This window comes from Salvelinus sp. IW2-2015, linkage group LG20, assembly GCF_002910315.2.
Source record: "Salvelinus sp. IW2-2015 linkage group LG20, ASM291031v2, whole genome shotgun sequence".
In the NCBI taxonomy this organism is placed as follows: domain Eukaryota; kingdom Metazoa; phylum Chordata; class Actinopteri; order Salmoniformes; family Salmonidae; genus Salvelinus; species Salvelinus sp. IW2-2015.
Window position 1 is genome coordinate 42,571,548 of NC_036860.1, and position 27,286 is coordinate 42,598,833.

Consider the following 27,286-nt stretch of genomic DNA (forward strand, 5'->3'; position numbering starts at 1 on the left):
TTGCTAGCTACTTCCAGACATAAATGAGAGAACACTCACTCTGACCATTTTACTCGCCCTAGCAGAGCTGGTTAGGCTGTTTTCATGTTATCTAGAGCGTTGGTGACTGTAACTGTGATGCTGGCAACATTTAATTACACTTTTTTTGCCGAGGTTTACTGACACCGGCCATAATCAAAGGGTGTTGAGCCTTGTAAATTCATCAGTTATTCTGCTCTCTGGCACACTCAGACGAGTGCTCTGATATCGGAGTATATAACCAGAGCGAATTTACGAACGCACCCTAAATCTATGATGTTAAAATGCCCATTTACTCTGTTCCATCTGATTGAGCAATCCACTGTCTCATCAGCCCAGGCAGGGAATTTATGAACTTGTTCTCCACTGTAAAAATCATCTAGACATTTTCTCACATTTCTTTTAGACTAACATTTCGTTACAGCTGAGATTTGTGTATACACCTTGCTGTCTATCTCTCCGATCTCCAGGTGTCCCATAGTAATGAACGTGTAGGGAGTCGGGACAGACAGGCAGGCAGCGTTTCTCTGCCAATCGAAATCATGAATCGKCTGGCATCATTTTTATGGATACAAAGAAATGCCAATTGAAAAAAMGTTACAATGAAACAAAGTGCAGCTAGTTTTCATTCTTTCCAGCTTCTGTTTRAAGTGATTRTGTTAGCTGTGTTGACTAGCTCCTCTGAACAGTGTCCTGTGACGAGGCAGCACATTTTCTATGCCAGGAGAAATCGCGCCTCATTAGCTCATTGTTATGGATGGTTCCAAATAAATGTAACTAGAAAACAGATTAAACAAATGCAAATGCGGTTACTTTGCTGTTATTCTGGCTGCACTTTTTGACGTGACAGTAAATTAGCCGTAGTTGGCTAGCTAGCAAGCAAGGAATAAGAACGTTGCCAGCCAGTATGACAATGGAACATTTAGAACGAASGACTGGTCGCGKYCATAGATACAGAACTAAAAGACTGAACGACTGGGTCGCGTCTCTGGCAACCGAACCGATAGAACCAACGACCAGCCGGCTTGGGTAGCAACCCTAGATTTGTTTCGGAACTATATATTGTGGAAGGATGCAACAGTATGTATAAATKAAWGAAAATAAKGTTTTAATGAAAATGTGTCAATCATTATTTGAATATGTTGATAATCCCTTGAAGCCGGTGTTTGGAGTATATATTGGCACGTTTGCCGGCTCTCGACTTSTTATTTTTWATTAATATATTCATACTATTTCATCCTTCCACAAGATATAGTCCCGACACAAATCTGGGGTTGCTACCCAAGCCGGCTGATCGTCCGTTCTATCCGTTCGGTTGCCAGAGACGCTACYCAGTCAATTTASTATTTTTGTTCTGYATCTATGCACGCGACCAGTCGTYCGTTGTAAATGTTCGTAAATTCAATCTGGAGTGCCAKAGAGCGTTTAGAGYGCGCTCTGGCCATTCGTAAATTCAGAGCTTTGTCAGATTGTCCGTTTGTAAATTCTGASCGTTTCGCTCTCRGAGCGTTCAGAGCGCACACTGGACGCTCTGGTGGAGGAGTAGGGTTGATCCGAGTGTTCTGACCTCACAACGGCAGTCAAGCACCCAAGCTAACTGGCTAAAGTTAGCTARCTGGCTAGCTACTTCCAGACATAAATGAGAGAACACCTCATACTCGCCCTAGCAGAACTGGTTAGGCTGTTTTCATAAGTAGGCACAGACAGCAGGCGTCATTTACATGATACATATTGTCTGTACTGTAAGATGGTGAGAAGTGGAAGTGATGCAGATCTCTCATGTTTACATTTACGTCATTTAGCAGACGCTCTTATCCAGAGCGATTTACAGTTTTTTTTTTTTTTTTACATACTGAGACAAGGATATCCCTACAGGCCAAACCCTCCCTACCGGCCATGTTGAGGTGAGCCTGATAATAATGATGTCCTTACCTGCTGGATGGTTGTAGAAAGGTCTCAGTTTAGCAGGTAGTTTGAGCTCGATCTTGTTAAGAATCCTGTGGTATGAAGCTCTAACTCCCACTAAAGCCATGTCTGGAGACTGGAGTTTTATTTCCTACTTTTGTTGAACTTGGTACCGACAGTTCAAAATAAAKAAATAGTATGTGCTGTATTGTAGCACTAGTACACCCTGTCATTGATTGTCTATACTAACTAGAATACAGAATAGCCTGTATGAACCATTGGCAGAAAGCAGGCTCATCTACCCGTAGTGCCTAATCTATTATGTAGGAGTGTCGCCTGAGGGGCGGTACTGAAATATAAACCCCGCCCCAAACCMACTGCCATTGGTAGGGAGAGATAGCCCACACTATGAGCCCACCCCATTTCGTAATTCCTAGAAAACAGAGCCACGCTTAGTTTCCAACCTTGTCTACATATCCGAGAAGCATGTTTGTTCAATATTACATGTTTCTATATGAACGTTCCAAAACGTGTCGTACTGAATGTGATTGTGGACTGTACATGGCAAAGACACAATGTAAACAATAAACTGAAGAAGCCACATTTATATTTTAACTTAGMTTATGAKCAARTTGKCCATTAATAACCTCATGCACATGAGAAGGGTTTMTTCAAGTCAGGAACAGTTTTGTCCAAAATTGAGAATTTATTTTCWATAAATATATACATACCACAACGTCCTAAAATCAGAGAAAGAGGTAAAAGGCTAAAACAAAGTGTTACCGTTGAAAAATACAACATTAACCATCATCAGCTCAAAATTCACTCTTAAAGTGTTGTGTGAATTTGTAAATGTTTATGTTTCTTTGCCTAATCTTACCTTTTACTAATCTTTACCATCTCCTCACACAGACCTGCCGTCATCCTCACATCACCACCTCATACTTATTAACAGCATGAATATGCTTTGCAGAGGGAGGGGTATTATTGAGTTGGAAGATTCTGTGGTGGTTGAAGTCCTCAAAGATGAAATTGCATTTAATCAAGTCAATCAGATCCACTAGTTAGTTAGTGTCGTCGTTCTAAATAATCCAACAATGGATGGGCCTCTGCTAACTGCTTTATTTTTAGTTCAGCAACCTCTGCTTCTTGTTGCTTCTTTACTTCCTGTTGGTACTAGAAACACAGAGGACAGGGTTGACCTCCGACCTTAACAAACCAATAAAGGTTCAAACAGACTAATTAGGTCTCAGAGTGCAAAGACAAGTTGGTAGGCATACTATCCTTTACATTCAGAAAAGGACCCTGGCAGACTTTATAAAAAGTATCCGTATCTCTGATTTGAAAGTGTAACCAAATGAAAGACAAGTAGTTAAAGAGTAACAGATTGTATGATATGGACTGTAGTCTAGTGATCTCAACAGAATAAATACAACTTTTAGGGCCGGTTAGCTAATTCTGCAAATGCGCGTTCCAAAGCAGTAGACACCACAGACTTATTTAGTGTTGTATCCATAGAGACAGAACAGGATCTACCTTTATCTCTGTGGTTATATCACTCAGTTGACAGGAAAAACACAAGGGCAGAAGGCTTGGCATATGTGCCTGGTTTAAACCACAACAAAGAAGGCAAAGCCCAAGGACAATGACACTAGCTGTCATAAATGTGTGACCAAGCACACTTTGCCTTCAGAGCGGTACTGTGTATTTAACAAGCCTGTTGTCAGACAATGACTGACATACGGTACATTGAACATTTTTATGATTTTCCCCCTAATATGGTTTGATTGAATAGGGCACAAGTTGGTGTGTAGCTCTGTATCTAACTGTCTGTTCCCACTCACATCCAGATTCTAAAGAGTTGGGTGGCTCCTGACGCACCAAGAAAACAGTTGCAACAAAACAGAAACCAATTCTTGGGAATGATGACCAGGGACCATCTGGACCAAATAACACCTGTAAAATAGTGGAGAGACAGGTAAAGGGACAGGTACAGGGACAGGTAAAGGGACAGGTAAAGTTGGAGCATCTGAATGTTGTTTTTGCTTCAGAAATGTGTTACTGTTGCATAATGCGTATAAAAATCCAATATTTGTTTTTCCTACTTTTTTCATATTTTTGAGGGCTAAGAGTATGTCAGTGTTGTATGTGGGGGTACCGGCTAGGAGACATCTGACCAGGATCAGGGCTAGTCAGTGTTGTATGTGGGGGTACGGCTAGGAGACATCTGACCAGGATCAGGGTAGTCAGTGTTGTATGTGGGGGTACCGGCTAGGAGACATCTGACCAGGATCAGGGATATCAGTGTTGCATGTGGGGTACCGGCTAGGAGACATCTGACCAGGATCAGGGCTAGTAGGTGTGTTATGTGGGGTACCGGCTAGGAGACATCTGACCAGGATCAGGGCTAGTCAGTGTTGTATGTGGGGGTACCGGCTAGGAGACATCTGACCAGGATCAGGGCTAGTCAGTGTTGTATGTGGGGGTACCGGCTAGGAGACATCTGACCAGGATCAGGCTAGTCAGTGTTGCATGTGGGGTACCGGCTAGGAGACATCTGACCAGGATCAGGGCTAGTCGGTGTTGTATGTGGGGTACCGGCTAGGAAGCATCTGACCAGGATCAGGGATAATCAGTGTTGCATGTGAGGGTACCGGCTAGGAGACATCTGACCAGGATCAGGGCTAGTCAGTGTTGTATGTGGGGGTACCGGCTAGGAGACATCTGACCAGGATCAGGGCTGTCAGTGTTGTATGTGAGGGTACCGGCTAGGAGACATCTGACCAGGATCAGGGCTAGTCAGTGTTGTATGTGGGGGTACCGGCTAGGAGACATCTGACCAGGATCAGGGCTAGTCAGTGTTGTATGTGAGGGTACCGACTAGGAGACATCTGACCAGGATCAGGGCTAGTCAGTGTTGTATGTGAGGGTACGGCTAGGAGACATATGACGCAGGATCAGGGCTAGCTCTGGTGAGACTCGGTGGTCGGCCAGCCCAAGCAGGTTATTGTTGGTTCAAGTGATGGTGACCAAAATAAATATTTACATAAAGGAAAATACAAAGGCATGCCCAAAAGATTCCCAGAGTAACACCTGGCTAGCACAGCCCAGCACCTGACCCGGTTGCTGCTGCCACCTAGGGATGGGTTTGGAAGTGGAAAATGGATACCTTAACACAAATCAACAGCTAATGACATCACGTTGTGGAAAACGTCCAGTAGTGGTTTGTAACTAGCCGTATCCRAGGACCAAAACACGATWWTCATCTCTAATTGAAAATAGTCTGAGATAGAGTAGTCTCAAGCAGGCACGGGTCATCTTGTGTAATTTAAGGACAGTGCTATCMCACAGGGACATACCGTTACAGTCCTTGTTAACAGTCAGTGGGGCTTTTACAAGCAGCAATGGAAAACCCATGATGCAGGGGCAGGTGTGAAAGTTCCATGCCATCATGTCTGAATCCATGCCAGTAATTATATAAGTGAACTGTTCATCTGAAGGKTCRTCAAGCTACACACTCTCTCGCATGCACTCATGCACACACTCGCACACACACATTCACACACTCGCACACACGCATGCACACGCACAGGCACACACACATTCACACACTCGCACACACACATGCACACGCACAGGCACACACACACTTCCTGTCCTCTCTGTCCTCATTGCTCCATTACCTGTAGTCATGAGTACTCCAGACTGAGAGAGACTCAGTTTATCAGCTGGTCGGGTCATATCAGCCAGACCTGCAAAAACAAGACCCTGTAGAAAGAGACAGAGAGAGACAGAGAGAGACAGAAGAGAGAGGAGAAGAGAGAAACAGAGAGAGAAGAGAGAGAAACGAAGAGAGGAGAACAGAGAAAGAGAGAGAAGCGAAAGAGAGAGAGAGAGACAAGAGACAGAGAGAGAGAGAGGAGAGAGACAGAGAGAACAGAGAGAGAGAGAGACAGAGAGAAACAGATAAGAGAGAGAGAGAGACAGAGCGAGAGAGAGAGAAACAGAGAGAGAGAGAGAAAGCGAAAGAGAGAGCAGAGACAGAGAGAGAGAGACAGAGAGAAACAGAGAGAAGAGAGAGAGAGACAGAGAGAAACGAGAGAGAGAGAGAGAGAGAGACAGAGAGAAACAGAGAGAGAGAGAGAGTGAAAGAGAGAGAGAGAGACAGAGAGAGAGGGGGGCCACACAACCATGCATATGTGTACTACGTCATAGGACCATTATATAACACATTGTTTGGAGGGTCGGAGAGGTGATCATTAACTGTATGGAATATTAAGATTAGACAGAGGCAGCATACAGAGGCTTATAAAATGTGACTTCATTCTCTAGAAGCGACCTCAATCAGTTCATGTGACAAAAGGAATTTGTATACACAGGTAAGGCATTACTAATTAATTATTATTAACTCCCATTTCCACTCTTACATGCAATTGCTTCTTATGAGTTTCTGTATGCTGCCTCTGTGGAGTCTTAATTTCCCGTGTGGCTCAGTTGACAGAGCAGGCCGTTGCAACGCCAGGGTTGTGGGTTCAATTCCCATGAGGGACCAGTACAAAAACTGTATGCACTCAGTATAAGAGTGTCTGCTCAATGACCAAAATGTTAAACTCTCAGAACCTCTAAACACTCTCTGAACCCTCAAAACAGTCTCTGAACCCTCTAAAAACCTCTCTGAACCTCTAAACACTCTCTGAGCCCTCTAAACCCTCTCAGAACCCTCTAAACACTATCAGAACCCTCTAAACACTCTCTGAACCCTCTAAACCCTCTCAGAAACCCTCTAAACACTCTCTGAACCCCCTTAAACACTCTCTGAGCCCTCTAAACCCTCTCAGAACCCTCTAAACACTATCAGAACCCTCTAAACACTCTCAGAACCCTCTAAACACTCTCTGAACCCTCTAAACACTATCAGAGACTCTCAGAACCTCTAAACACTCTCTGAACCCTCTAAACACTCTCTGACCCTCTAAACCCTCTCAAGAACCCTCTAAAACACTATCAGAACCCTCTAAACACTCTCTGAACCCTCTAAACACTCTCTGAACCCTCAAAACCCTCTCAGAACCCCTTAAACACTCTCTGAACCCTCCAAAACACTCTCTGAACCCTCTAAAAACTCTCTGAGCCCTCTAAACACTCTCGAAACCCTCTAAACCCTCTCAGAACTCTCTAAACACTATCAGAAACCCTCTAAACAATCTCTGAACCCTATAAAACACTCTCAGAAACCCTCAAAACACTCCTGAACCCTAAAAACTCCCTGATCCTCTAAACTGCTTCGCTGTAAATCTTTTAACACTTACCCATTTACACACTGGTGCCCAGAAGAAAACTGTCTTTGACCTACAGACGAAATAAAACGTGGTTTAATTATTAAGGTTAATTATTATAAGGTTAGTAATGACAGTTGTGTTGAATACATAACGTTACAGTTATTTATGTGACATTTAGTTTTGTGCAAAAAGTTGTTGATTCCACAATAAAATGATATGCAATTGAACCAGTAGGCTTCAGACCTTCTGTGAAGTGACAGAAGTTGTCAAGTATTAAACTTTGCGACCTGCTTCGTTGTAGTAAACGTTTTAAGATGAGGCGACATTGAAAGTGACTGGATAAATCCCTTCCTAGATAATTCCACCTGTTGTCATTCTCGTGCCCTCAGCTTGTCTCTGTCCTTCCACTGCCTGTACTTCAAGTCGTGCCAATTGAAAACTTGCCAAGGGGGATAATTTATTGAAGAGTGCCAGCATGTAGTGGCATGCACGTCATTTAGTTACACGCCTATTGTCCATTCATAGTCTTCCCTTCTCTTGTCTATTTGATAGCTAGGCTGGTTGTTTTATCAACTATAAATTGTTATTAATGTTGTTGTGCTTTTACATCTCATACTGACTTCCCTCTGCTTTATCATGGTGCCAACCTATTTTGATATTAACAACATCCCATGAACCAGGAATGGAGAACCCCTGCTTGGAACAACCTTCTGTGTACCACTCTTCTATAGCTCAGAGATCAGCCCTAACTCCTAGGGACGGACTGGGACCAGAAATCGTCCCAAGCATTTCTAACACACAGGCCCATTTTTTCCCTTGAGGCCCCAGATATTAGCCAAATAATTATAATTTTGTCAAAACCCACAATTTTGACAGGCCCACCGGGCTAAAGATGGACCAGCCCATCTGGCATTTGCCAGAATTGCCCTATGACCAGTCCGTCTCTGTTATCTCCCCAGGACTGGAAGAAGAGCCCTGTGTACTAGCTCATCAACGTTCAGATAGTTTGCATGTGACAGACAGACTGGGCAGCATCAAGACTGTTTGTCCTCATTAACCTCAAAGTTATAATCAGCTACACACTCCTCCAGTCACATTGAAACAATTCCAACACTACTATAATAAAACTATGTTTGCTCTATTGACGATGACCCCATCACAGAGGTCACTCGTGACCAGGGGTCCATTCACCAACCCCGATATACTGCTACTGTAAGTTTACTCATTTCTTGTCCATTAAATAATGTACTTCATAAGGGTGAGGTTAGTGACAGTCACACGTCCCACTATATTGAACATCACTCTTATTTACCAAATAGAAGAGTAGAATACATCCAGAGAGGTGATAATGATACATTCTCTTATCTCATTTTCTAAATATTGAGAAAGTGTATTCTGAAGATGGGGAGACTTTTAACATGAACCAATAGACACCATGAGGAGACATAACCAATAGACAACATGAGGAGACATGAACCAATAGACAACATGAGGAGACATGAACCAATAGACAACATGAGGAGACATGAAGCAATAGACAACATGAGGAAACATGAACCAATAGACACCATGAGGAGACATGAACCAATAGACAACATGAGGAGACATGAACCAATAGACACCATGAGGAGACATGAACAATAGACACCATGAGGAGACATGAACCAATAGACAACATGAGGAGACATGAACCAATAGACAACATGAGGAGACATGAACCAATAGACAACATGAGGAAACATGAACCAATAGACAACATGAGGAGACATGAACCAATAGACAACATGAGGAGACATGAAGCAATAGACAACATGAGGAGACATGAACCAATAGACAACATGAGGAGACATAACCAATAGACACCATGAGGAGACATGAACCAATAGACACCATGAGGAGACATGAACCAATAGACACCATGAGGAGACATGAACCAATAGACACCATGAGAGACATGAACCAATAGACACCATGAGGAGACATGAACCAATAGACAACATGAGGAGAGTGATACAGCCAGGTTAGTAGGACCTGATGCTGTAATATTGATAATGTCCTTACCTGCAGGATGGTTGTAAATGGGTCTCAGTTTACCAGGTAGTAGAAGCTCTATTTGGTTAAGAATCCTGTGGTATGAAGCTCTAACTCCCACTAAAGCCATGTCTGGTGACTGTTGAAACTTGGCACCAACAGTTTAGAATCAAAGTTATATGCGACTTGCTTTATTGTACCACCGGTACACCCTGTCGTTGGGCTACTTGAACTGATCAGACAGAATAGATTGTGTGAACCATTAGCTGACAGCAGGCATGGCTATCCTCTATGATGCTTATGGATGAATCATCTATTATTGGGGGGGGGGGGGGGTGTACTGAATGTTAACTCCGCCCCACAACCCCTGCCATTGGTAGGGAACAGTGAGCCTATCCTAATTCACTTTCCAAGAAGTACACACGTGATTGGAAATGGTTACAATGTAAAAAATAAACTGAAGCCAGGCACACTGACTCTTGGACACACTTTCAATTGACATGAAACACATGACCAACTGACGCAATGAATTTAACACAGGTAGGAAGATGCGGTTTCTGTCTGATGAAACTAGAATCTATGGTTATTATTATAATATTATAATAAGGTTATTATATAAATACTGTGGCACTTTGAGATTGTTTTTCAAAGAAAAGCACTTTATAAATTCAATGTATTATTATTATTATTATTATTATCTAGGCACTAATTTCTACCATAATAATTTGTCCTTGACCAAAACTAACACATACTATCACAGGCTAATTCACAGGCCGATCATCACAAAGAGTTCAATAATATATTTGGGCTCAAGAAGTAGCGGGCTCAAAACAGGGAGGGACTAATCTGGGCCTGCGCAGTGCTCACGTTCCCTGGCTACATACCATCAGCACGACCTTCTTCATGACAGACCAACGTGAAACTTTTCAGTGTGTTCTATAGATTTGTTCATTCGAGAAAGTCTGCCAGCCAGACGACGATACAAAATTGAGACAATTGTAGCGACTGAACTAAAACAGAAGAAGAGTCCAGAAAGAAATTCATTTGTAGCCTAAATTGTCAGACACCATGACTTAAACTTTTTTCGGTGGAGATATTTCAGTAATACTTGCGTAAAGTGTGTTGTTTGTGAGACCGACAGTGTTTCGACACCATGCCCTGTACCAACAATCTAATTTGGGATATTAGGAAACGCACCATCGGTTCCAACAAAATAAACAACTTTACAAGGAGTAACTACTTAGGTGAGACAAACGTTTTCATTAAATGTGTTATGTACAAATGGTCTAAATACTACTTTATTGTCATTGTATGTGTCAGTTTGTTAGTAACATGTTTTACAACAGCATAGCGCTAGGAATTGATCTAAGACAGACTGTTCTTTTATTAGCAGTGTTTTATATAAATTCATACTTTACAAAGACTACTTATTGTATTTAAACATTTGTGTTGGATAAAATACTAATTGTGTTAAAGGGACTACCTTATGGGATACCTAAAACTGTTCTTATGGTATCATAATGATTTCCTGTAGGAAGAAAAGAGTTTGTTCAAAGGCTGAAACTTGAAGCCACTCTTGATGTCCATGCYGGCTCTGTAAGTACCAACATGCCTGACAGAAGGGATTAACAGTGTAAGTGCAGTGTGATAATTGTATGATATCATCCTGTGTTTTCAAACTGTTATTGTTTTCATGACAGGTCAATACGATATGCTGGAACGACACAGGAGAATACATCTTATCTGGATCAGATGATGACAAATTGGTCATCACGAACCCATATAGCCGGAAAGTAAGATGCAATTTTTTTGTGCCAAAACATTGTTTATGATCAAGGRACCGCACAACACATGCTTCAACCTGTTGTTCAAATGGACGCAGAAGAGACGGAGAGATAATATATGTGCCAATATAAAGTCCTCCACTATTTCTCCACTCTCCAGGTCAAGGCATCCATTACATCATGGCATCGATCCAATATCTTCAGTGCCAAGTTCATGCCCCAAACCAACGACAGAATGATCGTGTCCGCAGCAGCCGACGGCAAGATCTTCCTRACCAACGTAGAGAGGGGTTCCAACATGGACCCTGTGTTGCAGTACCACTGTCATAATGGTGCCGCCTACGAGGTGAGGGGGCATTTGTTATGTGTTATCCAGCATTTGAATCTTATCACCATCGGAGTGTAATTCAATAAAAAGAGTTGATTAATGTATCCAATCTATCACATCTCCATCTACATCACYTTTACCTCAACATCTGTTATTGCTGTGGAAGGTAGGACTGGTATGTGGARCATAAATAAGTCCTTGGCATGTTGCTGCAGTGAAAGTCATCTATTCTAAAGCCCACAGAACATATATCAGTAGACAGGAATTCTAATTCTGTTCGACGGCCCAATCAGAGCAGGTTCTATATCTATTCTAAAACCTGTCTATTTCTATTGGTAGATATTGACGGTACCTAGCGACCCTCATTCTTTCCTGTCCTGTGGAGAGGATGGAACAATCCGGTGGTTTGATGTCCGAGTTTCTCCTGGCTGCTGGCAAACTAACTGTAAAAAGGTAGGTTTGCGTTATGACAGTACAGCTAAACTCTATTACAGGCCAAAATTAACAATTCTTATGTAACTATGATGTTATTACTACCATGTTAATGTGTAGTTACATATGTATGAAGGCAACTTCTTTTTACTAACGACTTTCGCCACCATTTTTACCAGCAGTTTTACCTACTACTCAAACAACCGATGTCAGAGTTCCTCTTATTAATTTTCTTGAACTTTTATTTTTACTAAGACATCCTGATTGACTGTCGGCGAGCAGTAACATCCATGGCCATATCCCCTGTGGAATCCTTCTATCTGGCTACTGGCTGTCTCGACAGCTCAGTCCGTATCTATGACAGGAGAAGCTGGGTACCAAAGCAACAGGTATGCACAACCTCAACGGCGGCTACAGGTAGCCTAGTGTTAGAGCGTTGGGGCAGTAACAGAAAGATTTCTAGTTTGAATCCGGAGCCGATAAGATAAAACATTTGTTGACGTGACCTTGAGCAGGGTACTTAACCCTAATATCTCCAGGGTCGCTGTGATAATGGTGGTCCCTGGCTGTGACCCCTCTGAGGGTCTCAGGGGGACTTGGGATATGCTAAAAGCACATTTCCAATTCACACGTGTATAATGTACGTGTAGAATGTACGTGTGTGAAACAGGACAAATATAATCAAGCACCGACCAGATAATAATAATTATAATTATTAACTCAAGACAATCAGATAACTAAAAATGAACTAATAATCTATCAATATCAGTAGTCTTGAAGGAATCCTACTACCACAGTACATAAAATAGTTAATCACTGTTTGATTGTCTTTGGGCTCAGTGGTGAGAATAACATTTTCTTCTGAAGGTCTGTATGGAAAATAATAATTTCCTATATACATCTCATCCACTCTACAGGTTTCCAGACAGGAAGCGGGTGGCAGGGATGTGTGCGAGGTCGTACCGAGGCACCTGGTCAATAAGTCATGTCGCGTGACCTCATTGGCCTACAGTAGGGACGGCAGGGAGGTGCTAGCCAGCTATGCCTCAGACTATCTCTACTTGTTTGACCCTAAAGATGACAAGGGACGCGAGCTGAAGGGACCGTCGCAGGAAACAAGGTGAGAACATTCCTCTCACTTACTGTGTATCACAGTACTAAAGACTCGATTCAAAATTTGAATGTAGTTTGTGTTTACACAACATCTGTCGCTCACACCAGTTTCTGGAAGCTTCTACCACATGACATGCTGTGTGTGTGTGTGTGTGTGTGTGTGTGGTGTGTGTGTTGTGTGTGTGTGTGTGTGTGTGTGTGTGTGTGTGTGTGTGTGTGTGTGTGTGGTGTGTGTGTGTGTGTGTGTGTGTGTGTGTGTGTGTTGACAAGAGGGGTGATGTGTTGTCCCATCTCTGGGCTATTTTTGCCTCACCAGTAGATAACGGTCTGCTGTCTGAATCTGTTCTGGGAAAGGCATTTGAGCTGTGTTCTCACACACAGCTGCTGAACACATAAGCCAGAGGGCTTCTGGGTAATCTGCAGGGTGAGGCAGCATATTTTGTGCAGAACTCGATACATACAACACCAGGTAACGTCACGGTTCCTGTACAAACACCACGGAACTAGTGTAACCTATGTGCACTAAGATGAACCTTCCTGTCCCCCTCCTTCTGTGTATGAGACCCCTGGTATCGCCTGCCAGAGCCTAAGACACCTGGCAGTGAGGGCCGGGAATGTGAGCCCCAATGGAGGGAAGAGGAGGGGAGGGGGGTCTCAGCCATAGGGAAAGGAGGTTATTTTGGTCAGGCCTGTGCCCGTGCTGTGCTGTGAGTGGTGAAATGTCACTGTGTTTCTCTCCTAGCAGAAGGAGACTCAGCAGAAGCGTCTGCGTCTGAGAGGAGACTGGTCAGACACTGGACCCCTGTCACGGCCAGAGAGCGGAGGGGAAGGGACGGTAAGAGAAGCTCCTCGCCCCACTAAGTCCCACTCACCGAAACGCACAGCTGACACAACACGTGTGCTATCGATGACAGAAGTGCACTCTCACTCGGTCCTATTGCTCCCGAGTGGTGCAGTGGTCTAAGAGAAGAATTTGTTCTTAACTGACTTGCCTAGTTAAATAAAGGTTACATTAAAAATATATATAATTATATATTATATATATATATATTGCATGGATTAACACACAATACAATTATACATAAGCATGATATTATTAGATTATGTAAACTTTCACATCACTTTCTATGAGTAATATGATGGATTTGGAACCCTCTTCCTCCTGTAGGAGAGTCCAGGCCTGGAGTGTCTCTGATGCAGAGGATGTCAGACATGTTGTCACGCTGGTTTGAGGACGCCAGCGAGGCCCAGAACAACAGAGGAGCCCGTCCACAGTCACGACCCAGGATAGGCCCAGCAGCAGCTCCACAAGGTAGTGGGCTTCACCAGGAGGCTATGGTGCTAGGGAATCCAGCCCCGTCTCAACCAACATCAACAGCCAGCTTCTCCTCCTCCATGAGAAGCCCAGAGGCGTAGGAGTGGCATGGGGACAGGAAGTCTCCAACCGCCTCCTGGGGAACCAGTCCTGAGTCTGACATAACAGCGACCAGGGCACCACTAGCAGCACCATCCAACTGGACTTCTCCAGCGGTGGCGCCAGCGACCAGGGGGAACCCCCGCGGATCAGGAGCCCAGAGCAGGTGTCCGACACCAGGCAGATCTCATCCCTCAGCCAGTCAGAGGTGGAGGGCATGGAGAGGGAGCCCACACCACAGCCCCCTGGGGAATGGATGCAAAGGTATGGTACTATGATTGCATTGACTGAGGCATAGCTGGCCTACACAGTTAATCATTGAACTACTAGAGTCATGTCTGGCTATTAAAGTGGATGTGTTGTTCCCTTCCTTCCATAGATTTAATTTGAGAGGATCAGAATTAGGGAAAGAGTACTCAGGTAATTTATTGCCATGGCAACAACAACTAAGAATGAGTTCTTCATCACTAACAATAGATGTGTCAGATCAGTAGTTTAAATAACGTGATAGAACAGTTTGGAACTGGCATGCTGATGTTGGGCGTTTCCTTGTTGCTCAGTGCATTCAATCAAACCTGCGATACAGAAGTTACACTTCTCATGTGGCTTGACTTTGATTGGATTTAATGACTCTACAGACATGTTGTATATCCTTCCGAAAGGCGCTCTGCTGCTGCGCGGATCCAGGAGATTTTTCGGCGGCGGAAAGAGAAGAAAGAGTTGGCGGATTGCGAGACTCGCCGTATCGGGAYGCCCTCAGTAGAAAAGATCTACAAGGGCCACCGTAATTCCAGGACTATGGTACAGTACAGTATAACAGTACTGAGGATTAAGACAAGCTTGAATTAATGATTTAGTCCACCAGAGGGGGACCTTGGGCAATATGTGGTGATAACGGCTTCAACTTCTTGTCAGCTATATTTAACATACAATGCTTTAGTTATTGAGAAGTAGCTATGTGGAATACTCATTCAAGCTTTTGTTGTTGTTGTTGTTTATAGACCAATCAGTGTTGTTTCTGGGGTGACCAGTTTGTGCTGAGCGGCTCAGACTGTGGTCATATCTTCATCTGGGACAGAGAGACAGGGGAACACCTAATGCTGCTGGAGGCAGACCAGCACGTTATCAACTGTCTGCAGCCACACCCCTACGAACCACGTGAGTTCACTGCTTCTGACAGTCTCACACTGAAGGTGGTTTTAGTGAACACCCAGTCTGGCTCTTACAACTCAAAGGCTTGAAGGCTGTGACTTTACAGGTACAGTGCATTTTTCAAAGTATTCAGACCACTTAACTTTTTCCACATTTTGTTACGTTACAGCCTTATTCTAAAATTGATTAAATTAGTTTTTTTCCTCGTCAATCTACACACAGTACCCCATTTTTTTTGGGGGGGGGGAGAAATGTATATAATAATAAAAAAATGAAATATCACATTTACATAAGTATTGAGATCCTTTACTCAGTACTTCGTTGAAGCACCTTTGGCAGTGATTACAGCCTTGAGTCTTCTTGGGTGTGACGCTACAAGCTTGGCACACCTGTATTTGGGGAGTTTCTCCCATTCTTCTCTGCTGATCCTCTCAAGCTCTGTCAGGTTGGATGGGGAGTGTTTTCAGCTATTTTCAGGTCTCTCCAGAGATGTTAGATCGGGTTCAAGTCCGGGCTCTGGCTGGGCCACTCAAGGACATTCAGAGACTTGTCTCAAAGCCACTCCTGCGTTGTCTTGGCTGTGTGCTTAGGGTCGTTGTCCTGTTGGAAGGTGAACATTCTTCCCAGTCTGAGGTCCTGAGCTCTGGAGTAGGTTTTCATCAAGGATCTCTCTGTACTTTGCCTCCGTTGATCTTTGCCTCGATCCTTACTAGTCTCCCAGTCCCTGGTGCTGAAAAACATCTCCACAGCATGATGTATCCACCACCATGTTTCACCGCAGGGATGGTATTGCCAGGTGATGAGCGGTGCCTGGTTTCCTCCAGACGTGACGGTTTGCATTCAGGCCAAAGAGTTCAATCTTGGTTTCATCAGACCAGATATCTTGTTTCTCATGGTCTGAGAGTCTTTCGGTGCCTTTTGGCAAACTACAAGCTGGCTGTCATGTTCCTTTTACTGAGGAGTGGCTTCCGTCTGGCCACTCCACCATAAAGGTCTGATTGGTGGAATTCTGCAGAGATGGTTGTCCTTTTGGAAGATTCTCCCATCTCCACAGAGGAACTCTGGAGCTCTGTCAGAGTGACCATCAGGTTCTTGGTCACCTCCCTGACCAAGGCCATTTCTCCCCGATTGCTCAGTTTGGCCGGGCGGCCAGCTCTAGGAAGAGTCTTGGTTGTTCCAAACTTCTTCCGTTTAAAGAATTATGGAGGACACTGTGTTTTGGGGACCTTCAATGCTGCAGAAATGTTTTGTACCCTTCCCCAGTTCTGTGCCTCAACACAATCCTGTCTCAGAGCTCTGCGGACAATTCCTTCGAAGTGGCTTGGTTTTTGCTCTGACGTGCGTGCACTGCAACTGTGGGACCTTCTATAGACAGGTGTGTGCCTTTCCAAATCATGTCCAATGAATTTACCACAGGTGGAATCCAATCAAGTTGTAGAAACATCTGAAGGATGATCAATGCAAACAGGATGCATAGCAAAGGGTCTGAATACTTATGTAAATAAGGTATCTCTGTTTTTTATTTGTAATAAATTTGCAAACATTTCTAATTTAATTAATTTTTAGAATAAGGCTGTAACGGAACAAAATGTGGAAAAGTGAAGGGGTCTGAATACTTTCTGAATGCACTGTAACTGCCAAAATAAGCAATTAACATCCCATCATGCTTAGGGTCATGTAATAATATGCTGGGCAGGCCATCATTTTGGCCAACATGCCTTGCCCCCATAGGATGACAATGCCCCCATCCACAGAGTACGAGTGGTCACTAATGGTTTGATGAGCATGAACACGATGTGAAGCATATGCCATGGCCGTCTCAGTCACCAGAATATCAATCAATTGAACACTATTGGAGATTCTGGCGCGGCGCTTGAGAGTGCGTTTTCCACCACCATCAACAAAACGCCAAATGATGGAATTTCTCTTGAAAGAAGGGTGTTTCATCCCTCCAATAGAATTCCAGACACTTGTAGAATCTATGCCAAGGTGCTTTGAAGCTGTTCTGGCTTGTGGTGGCCCAACGCCCTATTTAAACACTTTATGTTGGAGTTTCCTTTATTTTGTCAGTTACCCGTTATTCATTTTTTAATTTTCCTGTTCATTCCAGTGTTAGCCACATCAGGGATAGATTCCAACATCAAGATCTGGTCACCGATGGAGGAATCCCCATCATTCAACAGAGTACTCGCTGAAGAGGTGTGACATAAATACATGTATTCATGTCACAGGAGGCTGGTGGCACCTTAATTGGGGAGGACAGGCTCGTGGTAATGGTTGGAGTGGAGTAGGTGGAACGGTATAAATTACAGCGGTTACGTGGTTACCATGTGTTTGATGCCATTCCAGTCGCTCCGTTCCAGCCATTATTATGAGCCGTCCTCCCCCCAGCAGCCTCCACTGATTTGTGTGCTTTACAATCAAACACGTGTGTGGAGGAAAGAAAGGCTCTCATCATAGTGCCATTGATGAAGCCATTGGAACCTCTGATCTCCTGACACCTGGTGCTCTGTGTGTCCTGTAGGTGACCTTCCGTAATGAACTGATGCTGGAGGAGACCAGGAACACCATCTCTGTACCTGCCTCATTCATGCTGAGGATGCTGGCCCAACTCAACCACTCCATCACAGCAGGTGAGCGCTACACACATACACACACAATCTTCCCCACCCGGCATCCCTAGTGATAACCCTGGATACAGAATGGCTATGGAGTCTATCTTAAGTGGTTATAACATGTGTTATAACAGCAGTCACTGACTGGTAACATTGGTCATCTCTTTCTTTCCTCTACAGAGTCTGAGAACAATGAGGAAGAGAGTAGCCCTATCCATAGCTTCCATACTGGACTGTTGAATGTGTGAAGTAGGAACTACATATTATCTCATTGGATTCACTTTGTGGCCATTATAGTGGTAATGTTACCATGGGGACTGGCGTATTGGACCTCACCTAGTGTAGGTTATAGAAACTAGAAGAGGTTGTGTTGATTTTATAAATATACTTTATATTCAGATGTAGATCAAGGAATGTTTTCTACCTATTATATATTTTTGTTCAGGTGTCCAGCCTCTCCGTCTGGCTATGAGAAGTGTTCTCTAGATGGTATCTCGTTATTCTCCTCTGTACTTTGTGAACCTCAGGCCTTTTTGTGAGAAGTCGCATTTCATCTTACTTTGTGGCTTTTCCTGATACTCTGCAACGACGGCTTCAGTTCTGACTGTTGTCAATGTGCTTGTTTACCAAAGAGAATGTGTTTAATTTAAGAATGTTAATGTTAAGAAAAAAAAAATATATTATATATACATTTGCTTGAAATAATTCACCCTGTTCTTCCTTCTGAAATGGCTATTGAATGTCATAAGGAAGCACTTTGTTACAGTATATGAATTACTAGGTAGTTACAGTACTAATTACATAGACATATGGTAATTGCAAGTATTGCAGTATCTGGATTAGAAGCTACATTTGTATATTTATGTAACCAGAACCAGGTTGCTGCAAACTCTCAACACTGGAGTTGTTGTTTTAAATACATATTGATATTACCATGCATGCTTGGTGACTGAGCATAAATGTTTGTATTCAGAAACAAGAAACAAATGTCCCACATTTCTAAACATTTTATACTAAAAAACTATTTGTTTATTGAAAAACATTACACACAAGAACAGGGAAGACTGAAGAGAGAATGTAGTGACTGAAGTCAAAATGAACATTTGTAAAAAATATTAAACATTCATTGATCCGTAAAAAGCCTACTATAACTAGGTGCTCTATTCAATCCTACCTGCTTCAGCAGACATTTGCATAGCGGTTGTTTTGGCGGTGTCGGAGGTGGAACTGCTTTAGAGCTGTCAAATCCACAAGCTGCTCCCAGTATAATAGCTAAAGCGGACCTTGCCATTGGCTGCATGGAGTCCCGTTAAAGAGAAACCCCATGCAGCCTTGTTTACAAGTTAAAACACTGGAATGTGAGATGTAATCTACACTTCGATTAGCGGGTGTCAGCTAACACCGGTTAACACTTGATCTGATTGAATCCAGGCCTTAGTATCATGAAATAAATATGTTACCAACATGATTGAAGATGACAAGATTCTCATTATGACTAAAGAAAACAGAACGAGGCTAATCTTTTTACTATTTTAGGGGATGCTCTTGTAACATATAGAGGCAGCATGTTGTGTAACCGGTAAGTTATAACATGTACTGTAGGTGCTTTTGGTCTTTCAGTGACCAACGTGACCAACCAAGCTCTCAGAACATCAGCTTCAGTCATCTGCTACAGCGCTCAGCCTTCCAACTACTGGGATTTGTATTGATAGTAAAAAAATAAGAAGCTAATTTGTATTAATACAGTATAGTTGAACCACTTCAGTAGTAGACCTATATTAGACCAGTAGTAGACCAGTAGTAGACCTATATTCAAGGCCAGTGATTATAATATATACTGTAAATATGGCCTCCAACTCCATGTCAATCACTTTACATATGTGTTTCATTTTTGGCCCATGAATGTATGGTTAATACGTAGTATAGATATTAGATAGATATTATAGCTAGATATTAGATGGCCATATTTATCTTAAGACACTTGACAATCTATTGCTGATCAATCAAATCTTTGCGACATTTGATTCGATGCTTCAGTAGGTACATTTTATAAAAAGCTATTCTTGCAACAATTGAACTCTAACAATGCATAACATATTTCTAGCAGTTCAGAATGTAACATTTATTGCTTATCCATTGACTTACTTTGGTAGTTTAAGTCAACGATTTAAAGTGGGAAAATCAGATAGTAGACTATGTAACATACACCACAAATACAGCTTTTGTGTGACAAAAATTGGAAATCACAAACAAAGCCTAAATATAGGCGAACTACACATTTTCATTAAACCCATAAGGCTATCATATAAACATTAAAATGTTATACTCTGCAAGTGTTTTTAGGCCTGCACCCAATCCATGAATGATGTGTTTGAGCAAGCGAAGGAGTACAACACACTTGCATAGTGTGATGACCACGGTTGGGGTCAATTCCATTTCAAATCATCCTGAATTGACTGAGTTTAAATGGAATTGGGTCCTGACGTGTTCCTCTTTGTAGTACTGCACCATAAACAGGTAGTCATGTCCCTGTGGTCTGCTGCAGCTCATTCAGGGAGGAGAGTCTCTGCTAAGGCAGTCTGACCCAGTCTCTCTACTATCAGTCTGAGGCTGGGCCGCTGGCCGGGATCTTCTCCTCAACACCAGCCTGTACAGCCCGGCCATGAGGAAGATCCCTGCGACCACAGCGAAGTAGCTGGCGTATATGAGAAACTGAGACGGAGAGGAAATATTCATAGCTACATCTGGTTGTAACAGTAATACGACTCTTTTTAAAAACAAAACATATTTTACATCCAAACATCATGGATAGTATTGTCTTTAGATAAGTTACCTGTGGGAAAATGTCCAGGCCCAGCCCGACAGAGTCCACTACCACAACAGTAAGCAGAGTCTGAAGCCAGGGCAATGAAAGTGTTACACCCAAACACCAAGGCATATCGCTGCATACTCAGGTTGGCAGCAATCTGATACCTGGTGGAGCACAAAACATTGTCTTCAGAAACAAATTTAAAACATAAAAGTGGAGTTTGAATACACAGTAGAAAGATGAAATTGAACACACAGTTAAGATATCATAGGTAGACAGCTAGCTACAGTAGAAGCCTACAGCAATGATACAATTGGTCCAAACATTAATAACAAACTTGGACATCATATGGTTTTCAGGGGATGTCTGTCTGTCCTACTCACGTAGCGATGGTTATATCATGTACTGTAGGTCAGGATGTCTGTCTGTCCTACTCACGTAGCGATGGTTATATCATGTACTGTAGGTCAGGATGTCTGTCTGTCTACTCACGTAGCGATGGTATATCATGTACTGTAGGTCAGGATGTCTGTCTGTCCTACTACGTAGCGATGGTTATATCATGTACTGTAGGTCAGGATGTCTGTCTGTCCTTCACGTAGAGATGGTTATATCATGTACTGTAGGTCAGGATGTCTCTGTCCTACTCACGTAGCGATGGTTATATCATGTACTGTAGGTCAGGATGTCTGTCCTACTCACGTAGAGATGGTTATATCATGTACTGTAGGTCAGGATGTCTGTCTGTCCTACTCACGTAGAGATGGTTATATCATGTACTGTAGGTGGATGTCTGTCTGTCCTATCACGTAGAGATGGTTATATCATGTACTGTAGGTCAGGATGTCTGTCTACTCACGTAGAGATGGTTTATCATGTACTGTAGGTCAGGATGTCTGTCTGTCCTACTCACGTAGAGATGGTTATATCATGTACTGTAGGTCAGGATGTCGTCTGTCCTACTCACGTAGCGATGGTTATATCATGTACTGTAGGTCAGGATGTCTGTCTGTCCTACTCACGTAGAGATGGTTATATCATGTACTGTAGGTCAGGATGTCTGTCTGTCCTAATCACGTAGAGATGGTTATATCATGTACTGTAGGTCAGGATGTCTGTCCTACTCACGTAGCGATGGTTATATCATGTACTGTAGGTCAGGATGTCTGTCCTACTCACGTAGAGATGGTTATATCATGTACTGTAGGTCAGGATGTCTGTCCTACTCACGTGAGCGTGGTTATATCATGTACTGTAGGTCAGGATGTCTGTCTGTCCTACTCACGTAGCGATGGTTATATCATGTACTGTAGGTCAGGATGTCTGTCTGTCCTACTCACGTAGCGATGGTTATAGTAGCATGTAGGTCAGGATTTGTCTGTCCTACTCCGTAGCGATGGTTATATATGTACTGTAGGTCAGGATGTCTGTCTGTCCTACTCACGTAGCGATGGTTATATCATGTACTGTAGGTCAGATGTCTGTCTGTCCTACTCACGTAGCGATGGTTATCAGCAGCATGTAGGTCAGGATGTCTGTCTGTCCTACTCACGTAGCGATGGTTATCAGCAGCATGTAGGTCAGGATGTCTGTCTGTCCTACTCACGTAGCGATGGTTATCAGCAGCATGTAGGTCAGGATGTCTGTCTGTCCTACTCACGTAGCGATGGTTATCAGCAGCATGTAGGTCAGGATGTCTGTCTGTCCTACTCACGTAGTGATGGTTATCAGCAGCATGTAGGTCAGGATGTCTGTCTGTCCTACTCACGTACGATGGTTATCAGCAGCATGTAGGTCAGGATGTCTGTCTGTCCTACTCACGTAGCGATGGTTATAGCAGCATGTAGGTCAGGATGTCTGTCTGTCCTACTCACGTAGCGATGGTTATCAGCAGCATGTAGGTCAGGATGTCTGTCTGTCCTACTCACGTAGCGATGGTTATCAGCAGCATGTAGGTCAGGATGTCTGTCTGTCCTACTCACGTAGCGATGGTTATCAGCAGCATGTAGGTCAGGATGTCTGTCTGTCCTACTCACGTAGCGATGGTTATCAGCAGCATGTAGGTCAGGATGTCTGTCTGTCCTACTCACGTAGCGATGGTTATCAGCAGCATGTAGGTCAGGATGTCTGTCTGTCCTACTCACGTAGCGATGGTTATCAGCAGCATGTAGGTCAGGATGTCTGTCTGTCCTACTCACGTAGCGATGGTTATCAGCAGCATGTAGGTCAGGATGTCTGTCTGTCCTACTCACGTAGCGATGGTTATCAGCAGCATGTAGGTCAGGATGTCTCTGTCCTACTCACGTAGCGATGGTTATCAGCAGCATGTAGGTCAGGATGTCTGTCCTACTCACGTAGCGATGGTTATCAGCAGCATGTAGGTCAGGATGTCTGTCCTACTCACGTAGCGATGGTTATCAGCAGCATGTAGGTCAGGATGTCTGTCCTACTCACGTAGCGATGGTTATCAGCAGCATGTAGGTCAGGATGTCTGTCGTCCTACTCACGTAGCGATGGTTATCAGCAGCATGTAGGTCAGGATGTCTGTCTGTCCTACTCACGTAGCGATGGTTATCAGCAGCATGTAGGTCAGGATGTCTGTCTGTCCTACTCACGTAGCGATGGTTATCAGCAGCTGTAGGTCAGGATGTCTGTCTGTCCTACTCACGTAGCGATGGTTATCAGCAGCATGTAGGTCAGGATGTGTCTGTCCTACTCACGTAGCGATGGTTATCAGCAGCATGTAGGTCAGGATGTCTGTCCTACTCACGTAGCGATGGTTATCAGCAGCATGTAGGTCAGGATGTCTGTCTGTCCTACTCACGTAGCGATGGTTATCAGCAGCATGTAGGTCAGGAATGTCTGTCTGTCCTACTCACGTAGCGATGGTTATCAGCAGCATGTAGGTCAGGATGTCTGTCTGTCCTACTCACGTAGCGATGGTTATCAGCAGCATGTAGGTCAGGATGTCTGTCCTACTCACGTAGCGATGGTTATCAGCAGCATGTAGGTCAGGATGTCTGTCTGTCCTACTCACGTAGCGATGGTTATCAGCAGCATGTAGGTCAGGATGTCTGTCTGTCCTACTCACGTAGCGATGGTTATCAGCAGCATGTAGGTCAGGATGTCTGTCTGTCCTACTCACGTAGCGATGATTATCAGCAGCATGTAGGTCAGGATGTCTGTCTGTCCTACTCACGTAGCGATGGTTATCAGCAGCATGTAGGTGGCTCTGAAGACCACATAGGAGGTGTAGCACACCCAGATGTTCCTGATGGTGTCCATGAGGTACACAGCCACAGCCATGACCACTGAGAAGATGCAGAGAGCCGCTCTCCCCAGACTGCCCAGGAGACCTTGATGGAGCCCACCCCGAAGGCTGCTAACGCACCTAAGCCAGACACCAGGGCGTGATCAGTCAGCAGACAACAGGACATGCATTGAAATTAAAATGTGCATTCTTATTTGATTAGATTCTGCTTCCAGGCTGACCTGGAAGTAAAGTAACGCAAGACTGTTCTTTAATCAGTTCAAGTAGTATCTTCTCAGGTTCTAATTCATCTGAAACGGTACTTCATCAAGTTTACCTAACAAGGTGGAGACTGTCTCCACGTATCCATTGTAGATCTCAAACTCCTGAGAGGGCAGGACTTTCTCCCACAGGGCCTGAACTAGTTGACCAACTGGAAGTAGCCACAAGTAGAGAGGGCCCACACACCGACCAAGCCAGGAGGGCAGGGCATGAGTAGCACTGCAGGAAGTCTTCCCATAGGATCCTTAACACGTCCACTAAGCCACTGCTAGCGCCACCACCATCACTGGCCGTCACGACCTGAGTGAAGATTGTACACAGAGTTGAGTAAGAACTTGCGTAAGAATCAACGGACTCAAATGCTCTGAAAAAAACTGCTTCCTGAAAGTGAGTGATGAAGCAAGGTTTTAGTTCAATGTCTTTTTTGTAAATGCTCTAGTATTGCAACATTCAATGGTGTCAATCAGGATTGTGTCAATCTAGTGTCTTTCAATTTGGGACAGCAGAGTTGGCTCAATTAATAAACAACAATGAATGGTTTTAACTCAGAGCTGCAACATGGTTCAACAACAACACTACTCAGTCCTTCAAAGAGGCCATGGTGACCTGTCTTACCAATAACAATAAAAAGATCACAAAAAAAAAGCAGCTCACCATGGTGACCTCATCAATCTTCAGAAGTACTTTGCTCTCAGGGTCCTCTGCTTCATCCATGGGAACCCTGCTGTTCTGATGCACCGGCTTCTCCCCCTCTGTCCCCTGGCTCTTATGGAAGAACAAGCTCTTACCGGGCATGGGCAAAAACCAGGGCGCCACGAAGGCCAAGACGGCCGACACCAATGTGATAATACTGAGGTAGAGCAGCGGGATCTGAGCCACAGACACTAGCAGCTGCCCAGCCAGCGAGCCAGCGGCAGAGCCCAGTAACGTAATACTACGACAGTAGCCAGTGACTCTCTGGTACTGGGCCGGCTCCACCACACTGTAGATGTAAGAGTAGTAGGCTATGTCTGTGGCAGTGGCAAGGCCAAAGAACACCTCCAGAAGCTGCATGGCCAGCACGCCCTGGGCCTTCACTAGCATAACGTAGGTCACGACCAAGCTCACCGCCTGCAGGATCAGCACAGGCTTGTAACACAGGTAGTCCGTGGCCAGGAAGACTGGGAAGAGTAACACAAGGTAGGAATAGGTCCATATTGGGTAGATTTCATTTACAAGCTGTGGACAGAGGATATGTAGACAACGTCAGCCATGTTATTGTAATTCACTCCTAAGGACAAAATAGATAAACGCTTCCAATGGACAAAAATGTGATGTAACGCTAATATTCAAGGTTGCTGCCTGTTTAACTATTACAAGGCAATAAGTAACCTCCATATTAGTTAACTAGGCTACCTTTCTTCATTGGTGCCACAAGGGGAAAGCAATTATTTCCGGATTTGAGACTTTTTTTTCAAAGGATTTGAGACCACATGAAATAGTGGTCCTATTAAGAAAATATTTCAAGGATTGCAGTCAAACTGGATTAGCACGAGGACACAGAAACAATGTTAGTAAGATAATATTACAGAAGAGCCAACGGTTCTCTTGGCTGCAACGTTATATTGGTGATATAAAGAAATGTAAAAAAATATATAACATTAGCATATGATTTCATTAGCGTTACAGATATTCACATGTAAACAATACGTTATTTTGTAGATTTGGCTAGCTAAATGCAGTTGCTTGTTGCACAATGAACAAGAAGCGAATGCTCGTCCTTCCACTTACCTCTGTTTCAGTAAGGTTTTTATCAGGGCCCATCAAAAACGCAGTTAAGAAAGGCTCAGAAGGTCGGAGATTAGAGAAGAATCCATAAACACAAAGTAAGATCGTGGGATATAGTTGAGACATGTCAACCAAAAAAAAAAAAAACACCATAACGTGACCTCCACGCACCACAGTCGCTAGTAGATTTGATCTGACTGCAATATGGAAAACCAAGTGAAAATATTGTGCGTCGCAGTAAAATGACGACAGAACTTTCAGCCAATTAAATGAGAGCAAAGAGGGGGTTCGTCTCTAAGGCAACAAAATAAGTGACTTTTTTCCCTTTTAAATGAGGCACACACGCTGGTATACTTACCAAAGTAATATTACATTTTCTAAATTCCTAATCAGATTCTGCTCATTAATATTGATGTGTATACAGGGCTCATCTGTAAAAGAGACTTTAGTTTCAGAATGACTCACTGTCAAAAAAGGTTAAATAAAATACGAATTATTATTTGAACAATCAGTCTGGCTACAAACTTATTACGTAACCTTATCTATTCATAACCATGCATACATTTTAATCTAGCTATCAATTTGCTGTGAAAAGAAAATAATTTCAGATGCCATATGTGCTTTATAATGCATGATCTCAATGGCATTCACCCAGTGGTAGGTAGTTTATAACGGCATAATGTATACAATCCATCATATTGGGGATTTTTATTGATATAAATGTACATTACTTTAAAAATGTTCAGTGTGTTAAGACTGAGCTTGACACAAGGAGTCTGTAGGATCAACAGATAAGAGAGAGCCACAACCTGTCCAGCTGATTCTTGGAAAAGAAAGTACTCTGGAGTCAGTTACTCAGACATTTTACAGTCAATATTTCAGCATTAATGAGTGAGTTATACATAGTATTAAGAGAAGAGTACTATAGTTAACAATGAATGCACTGTGCAGACCCTCAGCCAAATGTGCAGAACTGACGTCTTTATATATGAGAAGACAGTCAAACTCCTGATGATATACCGCGTCTTTGAATAATCTGGTGATACAGGTAACCTTGCATGTCACACAAAGGTAACGCTCACATTCCTACAACACAATCATCATGAC

General features: G+C 43.4%; 3 protein-coding genes and 1 pseudogene across 3 annotated transcripts in view; 1 reads left to right on the plus strand and 3 right to left on the minus strand.

Annotated features, from left to right (window-relative positions):
• LOC111979979 (mitochondrial pyruvate carrier 2) overlaps positions 1–2,215 on the minus strand; it is a 4,756-nt gene extending 2,541 nt beyond the window's left edge. The window contains exon 1 of the mRNA XM_024010676.2: positions 1,951–2,215. Coding sequence (XP_023866444.2) covers positions 1,951–2,050 — 100 coding nt within the window. The 5' untranslated portion in view covers positions 2,051–2,215. The remainder of the gene's footprint in view (positions 1–1,950) is intronic.
• A 406-nt stretch (positions 2,216–2,621) lies between these two features.
• Positions 2,622–9,518, minus strand: LOC111981501 (mitochondrial pyruvate carrier 2-like; annotated as a pseudogene).
• Positions 9,519–10,077: 559 nt separating this feature from the next.
• On the plus strand, positions 10,078–18,800 carry LOC111979980 (DDB1- and CUL4-associated factor 6). Its single transcript, XM_070449740.1, is given in 20 exon segments — positions 10,078–10,477; positions 10,768–10,829; positions 10,934–11,026; positions 11,178–11,363; positions 11,685–11,798; positions 12,032–12,194; positions 12,695–12,732; positions 12,734–12,898; positions 13,453–13,506; positions 13,633–13,708; positions 13,711–13,725; positions 14,059–14,303; positions 14,305–14,367; positions 14,369–14,568; positions 14,684–14,716; positions 14,943–15,105; positions 15,306–15,462; positions 17,567–17,655; positions 17,981–18,089; positions 18,252–18,800. Coding segments are annotated over 20 exon segments (2,184 nt in total). The 5' UTR covers positions 10,078–10,386; the 3' UTR covers positions 18,320–18,800.
• A 277-nt stretch (positions 18,801–19,077) lies between these two features.
• On the minus strand, positions 19,078–26,416 carry LOC111980502 (thiamine transporter 1-like). The gene is given in 11 exon segments (XM_070449415.1): positions 19,078–20,624; positions 20,627–20,783; positions 20,905–20,971; positions 20,973–21,044; positions 24,080–24,212; positions 24,215–24,271; positions 24,468–24,554; positions 24,557–24,595; positions 24,598–24,712; positions 25,067–25,630; positions 26,183–26,416. Coding segments are annotated over 11 exon segments (1,473 nt in total). The 5' UTR covers positions 26,333–26,416; the 3' UTR covers positions 19,078–20,592.
• Positions 26,417–27,286: the final 870 nt, after the last annotated feature.